This window comes from Odocoileus virginianus, unplaced genomic scaffold (assembly GCF_023699985.2).
Source record: "Odocoileus virginianus isolate 20LAN1187 ecotype Illinois unplaced genomic scaffold, Ovbor_1.2 Unplaced_Contig_20, whole genome shotgun sequence".
Taxonomy (NCBI): Eukaryota; Metazoa; Chordata; class Mammalia; order Artiodactyla; family Cervidae; genus Odocoileus; species Odocoileus virginianus.
The window spans coordinates 78,411-88,373 of NW_027224337.1; the positions used below are offsets into that span (position 1 = coordinate 78,411).

General features: G+C 43.8%; 1 protein-coding gene across 1 annotated transcript; it reads right to left on the reverse strand.

The window, feature by feature from the left end:
- Window positions 1-258: 258 nt before the first annotated feature.
- On the reverse strand, window positions 259-1,777 carry LOC110138034 (olfactory receptor 52D1-like). Its single transcript, XM_020894767.2, has one exon. It carries the CDS (start codon window positions 1,775-1,777, stop codon window positions 758-760), a length of 1,020 nt encoding a protein of 339 aa, XP_020750426.2. The 3' UTR covers window positions 259-757.
- Window positions 1,778-9,963: the final 8,186 nt, after the last annotated feature.

The following is a 9,963-nucleotide window of genomic DNA, read 5'->3' on the forward strand; positions in this document are numbered from 1 at the left end:
GGTTAATAGAGCTTTGGGGAGGAAGGAAAAGTGGAAGAAGAAATCGCATGTGAAATAGGACAACTTGTGCTGCTGGGTTATCTCCCTATATTTAGTCAATTAAAGCTGATGTGTGGTACTAGATAGAAAAGCAGGAGAAGTCTCTGAGTAAAGTGAAGAAACACCTTAGGAAGACAGCCACAATATTGTCCATTCCCTTCTGCCCCCAGAGACAATGTCTCTCAAGATTTAGATATGAATCACCCAGGTCAGAAACTGTCAGTTTCGAGTTGAGCTCTATTTTATTCCTATTGTGACATTTCCCTAGCTTCCCGCGTCTTCATCCCTTCAGCCAACACAGAGTTCGGGCTCAGCGTCACACCTTGGACACAGGCCCCGTTCAGAGCCACCTTTCTTTCACTCATCTGGTTCTGGATGGACAGTGATAAAAAAAAAAAGACAAGACCCTGATGAGCAGCCTGAGTCCTGGGCCTCCCTGTCTGCCACAATCCAGGCCCAATGTGCGCCATGCATCTATGGAGACCCCACAGGGTTAGACAGAGGAGGAACAGTCTTGGCGCAGAAGCCTCAGGCCGGGAGAGAGGTCAATTCAATTGCCCTCAGTACCACCGGCTCTCCCTTTATGGGAAGAGGGCTGGGGTGAGCCTAGCGCCACCTAGTGGCCAATGATGGAGGCGCCTTGCTTAGAGCTCGGCCCTGATGGAATCTGCAGGCCAGCTTGACCAACTGAGGGAAAATGCTGCAGAAAACAGGGTGCTCATTTGTTCCTGGGGGAGGCCCTCGCAGGGCCCACATCCCTCACTGGTCCTGCCCAGCAGAGCCGAAACAAGCGCCTGACCCTCTGAGCGATCTGCTGGGTCCGCACTCCGTAGACCACGGGATTGAGGGCAGGGGGCACCACCACATAGAGGTTAGCCAGGAGGATATGAACGTGGCTGGGCACCGTGTGGCGGCCGAAACGATGAGCCAGGAAGGAGAAGAGGGCGGGTGTGTAGAAGAGGGTGATGACACTGGCGTGGGCCCCGCAGGTGCCCAGGGCCTTGCGCCGGGCGCCGTGGGAGGGCAGGTGACAGACCGCGCGGAGGATGAGGGCGTAGGAAGCACCTATGAGCCCTAGGTCCAGGACTGGAGTGAGCAGCGTGGAGGCCAGTCCGTACCAGACGTTGGGGCGCGTATCGCCACAGGCCAGCCGAGCCACGCCCATGTGCTCGCAGTAGGTGTGGGGCAGGGCCCGCTGCCCACAGTAAGGCAGTCTCCGGAGCAGCACCACCGGGGGCGCCATGACACAGGCCCCACGGGTCACAGCAGCTACCGCCACAATGCCTACCACGCGCTGAGTCAGCAGCGCCGCATAGCGCAGAGGCTGGCATATGGCCACGTAGCGGTCCACGGCCATGGCCAACAGCACGGAGGACTCAGCAATGAAGGCCACGTGGGCAACAAAGAGCTGGGCAAGGCAGGCCTGGAAGGAGATCTCGCCTGACAGGCCCCACAGCACGGCCAGAGCTTTGGGCACTGTGGATGTAGCCAGAACTAAGTCAGCTGCTGCCAGAAGCCCCAGTAGCTGGTACATGGGTCTCCGAAGTGCTTGGTCAGCTGCCACCAGCCCCAGAAGAAGGGCGTTCCCCACCAGAGCTGCCATGTACAGTAGGCACACAGGTACAGAAAGCCAGGCATGCAAGGCCTCCATTCCCGGTACCCCCAGCAGGACAAAGGTCCCAGGCCCGGAGCTGAGCCAGGTCTGGTTGAGAGCAGGCAGTGTGGGATCCAGCCCCATCTCCTGGTTCCACTTGGCTCTGTCACTGCAGGAAACAAAAGAGATCTTTCAGAGGTAATCACCAGGTCTACAGAGATTTTAGACAGGTGGAGGTGAGGATGGGGACTGAGGATGCTACAGCATTTGCTGAGAGCTATCTTTGTGTCAGGCACTGTTCTAGGGCTTTGGCATACACTGACCTACAAATTCCCTAATTGTGAGTTTGTCAATGTTCCCCTCTGTGTGACGGATCAAGGAATTCGTTTCTGAGAAGCTAAAAAACTTATTCCAAGTCATACATCTGGTACATAAAAGAACTGGAATTTGAATCAAGACTCATCTGACTAAAGATGATGCTCTTCCAACAGTCTTCTCTGGATCAAATGTCTCTTCATCAGCCCAGGCTCACGGAGATGTTAGAATATGCTTTTCCTGATCACCTGTCCCAGAAAAAGTCATTCCTGTTATCTAACCCTAATCCCTTTAATAGTAACTGATGTTAAAGGGATTAAGCATCCATGTTCCCTTCACCCTGGGGGAGATATCAATCAGAAGGAAGGAAATATGGAATGGCCATTTTCTACTCCATTCTGTGACAAATGCTTAGATAAAACTCATCTTCCTAGATCTTTTTCCAGAGGACACTTAACTAGCTCAGACCCACTCTCCCAACATCACAGTCCTCCCAGTCTGTCCAGTACTTTTTTTCCAGCTGCCCAAGGCCTTTGGCATCCCTCCCCCCACTCCCAGCTCTGATGTACCATAACTGTGTAAACCTGGCTCATGGAACTTAATTTCTCCTTTGACCAGGGCAGATATCCATGCCCTGATTCTGCTTTGCGGTTCTTCTTTCTTCTGTCCCTTGTCCAGGGGGACATCCTCTGGTTCTACAGAAACTCAGTCTGAGGAATTCTGATCTGACTGAGGACATGGCAGAGCATCAAGTTTGGGCTGCAGTGGAAGGGACCGGGATCAGATGCCACAAGGCAACTAGTAGTCACGTTAAAATAGTGGAAGGAGGAGGATTTTACTTACTGGGGTTTAAGTGGGTAAAGAACAATCTGGAAGAAGGAGCCAAGCTTGGGTTTTGCATGTTCTGACTGAGGCCAAGTTTTACCCTTGAATTTTGTGAGACATAGTGACTGGTATCTTAACCTGCTCCTGGGACTGAGGAGTTTCAGTCAGGTGAGCAGAAAACAAAGTTTGACCCTGGGCGAAGCTGTCAAGCTCCACACCATTTGTGTTTGCTCTAGCTTTCTCTGCAATATGCCTCTTGGACATTCTCTCACATCCCCACACTGACTCCTGCAGATTAGAGGCAAGTGAGAAACCAGGCTAGGCTTTCCCACATGGAAGTCTTGGCTGTGTATAAACCAGAGATTTCTCCCGAAAGACGAGGCTTTGCCAAGTCACAGGGACTCGTTTTACTTCTCACCATGGAGCAGGCCCATTACGTCATGGCAAATAGATGGGGAAACAGTGGAAACAGTGACATACTTTATTTTGAGGGGCTCCAAAATCTGTGCAGATGGTGACTGCAGCCATGAAATTAAAAGACACTTGCTCCCTGGAAGAAAAGCCATGACCAACCTTTGCCAACAAAGTTCTGTCTAGTCAAAGCTCTGTTTTTTCCAATAGTCATGTATGGACATGCGAGAATTAGACTATAAAGAAAGCTGAGCACTGAAGAATTGATGCTTTTGAACTGTGGTGTTGGAGAAGACTCTTGAGAGTCCCTTGGACTGCAAGGAGATCCAACCAGTCCATCCTAAAGGAAATCAGTCCTGAATGTTCATTGGAAGGACTGATGTTGAAGCTGAAACTCCAAGCTGAATTGAACTGAACTGATATGGTGGGGTCCCTGCAGGCTCCTTTAGATCCTGGAAAATTTCTGCTAGGACCCACAGGGCATTCTCAGCCTTGACAAGGGAAGGAGGATGTCAACTCCCTCAGGGTCTGAGAACATCTCTCACAAAACCACAGAGCAAGCACAATCCATTCCCAAATGGGAGCCCTATAAGAAAGTCCTATACTTAGGATCTGTGGGCCCTACTAGCCACTTCCTCTTGGAAAAAATCCCAAAGACACCATTCCCTCCATGTCTGCAGCCCACACTTCTACCCTTTTAATGTCCTTTAATGGGCTAAGTGAAGGGGAAGAGGAGGAAGCCGGGGACTCCCTCTAGCCTCATCCTCTGCGCTGTGTCGGGTTCTCTGCAGACACAGATGCACCCTTCTTATCCTCCATCTGCTCTGCTTTGCCTGCCAAGTCCTGCTCCTCATCTCCAAGTTATAACAGGGTGTTCCCTCCAGCAAAGGGTAGAATATCAAAAAACATAAAATGTAGCAGGAAGCCTTAAGAAAAAAAGAAGGCAGAGTGCAAAAGAGTTCAAGAAATGAACTCAAACAACAGGTTTCTTATATGATTTGGGAGTGAATTGATTAATCACTTTGAAATTTCTTTTAAACAGTTTGTAATCCCCTTCCTGATTTGTGAAGAGATAAGAGTGAGAGGAAAACACATTTTCCTTGCTTCTCTTTATTCCCACTTGAGCACAGTGATTAATTACCCTGAGGCCAGATTACCCAGTCTCCAATCCTTGTACTGCCACACAAAAGCTCTGTGACTTTAAACAAAATACTCAACTTCTCTATGCTTCGCTTTCGTTGTTTCTAAATCAGGAATAAAAATTAACATATATAAAGAAATAACATAAGGTACAGTAGTAGCTGAAATATAGTGAATGCCCAGCATATGTTAAGCAGTACTGATATTTTTATCCTTAGCCCTCTTGTAACTCTTGGAATCCCTTCTTCTCGTGGTCCTTTCTACTGCATTCTTAGTTCTTAATTTCACAATCTGACAAAAAGTCCTTTATCAAATCTTAAATAAAATAAGGTGAACAGGGACTGAACTAAGGCTATTTGAAAGTAGAATGGTCTTAAATCTAGAAAAAAAAAAGGCGGGGTGGTGTGGGGTGGGGGGGGGGGATGGCTAAAAGAAGAGTGAAAGATTCAGATTAGATCTGATTAGACCAAAGGAAACAAAATTTCCTTTGCCAGTAGCAGACCCAAGCAAAGGAGGTTGAATATAAGACCATTTCTAAATAAAATGAGGAATATGACAGCATTGTCTTCTAATCCAACTCCTCGGCCCTCACCTCCACATTTTCACTTTATTCTGGCTCAGAAATGGTGAGCGGGAGAAAGGGAGTGGGGTCCCTTAGTCCCAGTTCTCAAACTTGACGTCCACACTGGCCTGCTGCGCAGTACTCTCCTGTGCATCCCAAAGTTTTTCTCTGAGAAAAAGTCTGAACACCTCATTCCCACCAAAACTAAGGGGCTTCTGGGAGCATCTCCTCCAGGATGGGCACTTTAGTGGGACTTTTCAGTATTGGGCTTAATACGTAGTAAATCTGGATAGGGGATAAAGACACCTTTTCAAGAGCCCCCAAACTCTTTCTAGGATGTGACTGGTCTTGGCTGATGAATTCATGCTACTGATGGAACAGGATTCTTACCTCTTTGTTGTGAAACGGTGGTTAAGGATGAGCACCAGGCATCCAGCCTCCCTCTACCCAACACTTCTTCAGTCCCTGCTGCTCCAGCTTGTCCATTCAGCAGTCAGCACACCCAGAACCTAGGAGATTCCAAAGATGCTCCTATGGGCAGACTGCGAGAGAGCAGGTGGGGATGAGAAGGATTTATGAATTTCTTCTCTGTGCCCCTCGGAGGGCCATGGACCCCGAGCTCCTACAGGGATTGAGAACCTGCTAGTCACAGCTGCGAGGTGTTAATGAGGAATGAGCAGAGATCTATAATCACCTCCGCTGACTTTTCTGGTCCCCAGGTTTATATACCCCACACATTCAGAACCTGGGCAAAGGTAGAGACTGAGCAGAGAGGTCTCTGAAAATCCATTGGATGGGTAGCAGCAAACTCAGATGGAGATGAGCTCTACCAAAATGCTCTACAAAAATGACAAGCCTAGTTATCATCTAGAAATGGACAAGGACAGTCATTTTGATTTAGCATTGTTTCTGCCTTACCCATATAAAGAGACAAACAAACCAGCTGGGTGTAAAGAGCTTGGGATTTTGAATCAGGCAGACCTGGTTTGAATAAAATTCCATAGCTAAGTAGCCTTGAACAAGTTTCTTAATTCTCTTGATCTTGATTTTTTTCCTTTGTGCTGTGATGGTTGGTGTATCTTCCAAAGAAGTGGTTGTGAAGATAACAGTAACAGGAGTAAATCACCTAGTAGGGTGATTTGATTAAGGAGAATTAATACAGCATTACTCAAGGCTGTGTGGCTTACAGTCATCCTGAGGAAAAACTCTGTTGGATCCATATCACTTTTGGACTCTAATAATAAACATTATTAGTTTCATAACGTTTCCCCTCCTCAAAAAAACGCATCCTTCCATTCAGAGGTCATAATAGACTGCAGTACGTGCTAAGTCACTTCAGTTGTGTCCAACTCTTTGCGACCCTATGGATTGTAGCCTGCCAGGCTCCTCTGTCCGTGGAATTTTCCAGGCAAGAATACTGGAGTGGGTTGTCATGCCCTCTTCCAGGGGATCTTTCTAACCCAGGGATGGAGCCAGTGTCTCTTATGTCTCCTGCACAGGCAGGCAAATTCTTTACCACTAGCTCCACCTAGGAAACCCCAATAGAATGTAGTAATGAAAGGTATTTCACAATATCTCATGTACAGTTTATATTTGTTTTTAGTTTACATAAAATTATTTTGTGTTTATACCATTACAGAAAAAATTCGTAGTTTATGAAAAAATAAAAAATATTATATACTATTGTACTTGTGTTCTTTGTTATTCCAGAAAAGTCATTTCATGTTGAGTCTTTTCCTTGTGGAGCATGTTCATACATATTCTAACCTGCAGTGTCTGAAAGCAGTTACTAAGTTATGGCCCAGAAACCATAAACAACAAGCCCGCTGTGCAAAGGAGACAGGAGTTCTGAGTGAGGAATCCAAACTTCACTACTTCTTGTGAGAGCACCTGCTCTAAGCAGGTTCCTCTTTTGCAAGCACAACATCATCTTGTATATTTAAGAGTTTAATGATATGGAAGTCCAAATCACAGGACAAATAAAGCCGGCAAATTTTTCTTCTATAATTGCAACTTGAATATACAGATATTACCAGCATGATAATTATTTTATGCATGATTTAAATATGAAAGTGATGTGAAGGAGTAATCATTTTTTAGCATTCTTGATGACAAACACAACCAACTTAGACCTGTATATAAAGCTATGAACAAAGGATACAATATGTAGTTTAGGGTTTAAGCTTGGTGTAAAAATATGTCCTGATAGAAACCTGCCTCCTGAGAAATCTGTATGCAGGTCAAGAAGCAACAGTTAGAACTGGACATGGAACAACAGACTGGTTCCAAATAGGGAAAGGAGTATGTCAAGGCTATATATTGTCACCCTGCTTATTTAACTTATATGCAGAGTACATCATGAGAAATGCTGGGCTGGATGAAGCACAAACTGGAATCAAGATTGCCAGGAGAAATATCAATAACCTCAGATATGCAGATGACACCACCCTTATGGCAGAAAGTGAAGAGGAACTAAAAAGCCTCTTGATGAAGTGAAAGACAAGAGCAAAAAACTTGGCTTAAAAAAAACTCAACATTCAGGAAACTAAGATCATGGCATCCGGCACCATCACTTCAAGGCAAATAGATGGGGAAAGAGTGGAAATAAGTGTCAGACTTTATTTTTTGGGCTCCAAAATTACTGCAGATGGTGATTGCAGCCATGAAATTAAAAGACACTTGCTCCTTGGAAGAAAAGCTATGACCTACCTAGACAGACAGCATATTAAAAAGAAGAGACATTCAGTTCAGCTCAGTTCAGTCACTCAGTCGTGTCTGACTCTTTGCGACCCCATGAATCGCAGCATGCCAGGACTCCCTGTCCATCTCAAACTCCCGGAGTTTACTCAAACTCATGTGCATCGAGTCAGTGATGCCATTACTGTGCCAACAAAGGTCTGTCTATGTTTTTCCAGTAGTCATGTATGGATGTGAGAGTTGGACTATAAAGAAAGCTGAGCACCAAAGAATTGATGCTTTTGAACTGTGGTGTTGGAGAAGACTCTTGAGAGCCTGCTTGGACTGCAAGGAGATCCAACCAGTCCATCCTAAAGGAAATCAGTCCTGAATATTCATTGGAAGGACTGATGCTGAAGCTGAAACTCCAATACTTTGGCCACCTGATGCGAAGAACTGACTCATTGGAAAAGACCCTGATGCTGGGAAAGATTGAAGGTGGGAGGAAAAGGGGATGACAGAGGATGAGATGGTTGGATGGCATCACCGACTCGGGTGGACATGAGTTTGGGCAAGCTCCAGGAGTTGGTGATGGACAGAGAAGACTGGCGTGCTGCAGTCCATGGGGCCACAAAGAGTCAGACAGGACTGAGAGACTGAACTGACTGATAGAAACAGTGATAGTTATGGGTAAACACACTGGAGTAGCTAGCAAGATTAAGGAGCTTAATTACATTAGAATGTAAACCTAAAGGCTTGCTAGGGAAAATAAAAGCTAAACTGAATGATGTGTTTAGATAATCAGAATAGGGAACTGTATAAAACTTACTGTGTTAAATTCAAGGTCATTCTCTTTATTGTGTGATAGTATGGAAGCTGATCAAAAACAAGTTTCTGCTTATGAGGAATGATGGCTATTGTAGTGAAAAGCTCTATTGAGATGTTTGAACTATGGAATGAACTTTCATTGTTTCTGCAAAAGAAGATGACCTTTTTAAAAAATATATATTTATTTATTTTAATTGGAGGCTAATTACTTTACAATATTGTGGTGGTTTTTGCCATACATTGACATGAATCAGCCACGGGTGTACATGTGTCCCCCATCCCAAACCCCCCTCCCACCTCCCTCCCCACCCCATCCCTCTGGGTTGTCCCAGTGCACCAGCTTTGAGTGCCCTGTTTCATGCATGGAACTTGGACTGGTCATCTGTTTCACATATGGTAATATACATGTTTCAATGCTATTCTCTCAAATCATCCCACCCTCACCTTCTCCCACAGAGTCCAAAAGTCTGTTCTTTATATCTGTGCCTCCTTTGCTGTCTTGCATATAGGGTCATCGTTACCATAAGATGACCTTTTGATCCAACTTCTTAAGGAAGTATATTGGACAGACAGATTTTTTTTAACTTGACTCTCTATGGCAATATTAGCATCATAATACTTTTATGCAACATACTTTCCAATAGTAGGTAAGTTTTAGAGGCAAATATGGAAGTTAGAAATTTGGGAGGTCAAAGTGTCTCCAGAATGTTGTAACATAATCCTTAAAGTAACAATAATTTTCAAAAAGTTATAAGCTATATATTGCACATCTACAAAGACTATCACTGAATACCTTACACATTTAATAGAATATTTTGAATTTTATTTTTTTCTCAAAACAAAATCCAACATAGGAAACTCCAGGAACATAGGAAATTCCAGGATTCAGAATTTACTCTTTCTACTGAAAGATCATTTGAATTCAAGTGTAAAGTATAGGATAAATTTATTGAAACTGGCTACTAATAAAACTGAAGATAAAATAATGAAAGCGTAGCTCTGCTTGAATAAATAAATAAAAGATAAGCAAATGTAATTGTAGTGGTGTCATTGCTATACAATTATCTCTGCCATTTTACTTAATAAACCTTTGTCAGATAGGTTTCCTGACTACTCACATTAGCAAAAAAAACTAATCAAACCAACACACAAAATATGATTTAAACAGAAATTATTTCCTAGAAGTAGTATTGTCATCAATCAAACCTGTTAGATAAATTAACAAAATCAATGTAAGCTCATTGATACATTAAAAATTTAAATATTGATATACTTGACATTGCTTCAAAAGGTATATATCGGCTTTTAATATAAAACTTTCAGTTTTCACTTATAACTTTCATTTAACTATAGTTGCAGAATGGAAAAATCTCATGAAATAATTTAAGTTCTCTACATTAGTCACCTGTATGCATGCTTTCAAGAAACAGTGTGTACAATTTCTGTAAGTTCTTCATTTTTTTATGGTTTTATGCATTATAATATATTTTATGCCTTTTGAATATAATAATAAAAACAAGACTTCTATATTAAACACATTTAAAATTTTTCTACTAATTGATTTTACTGTACT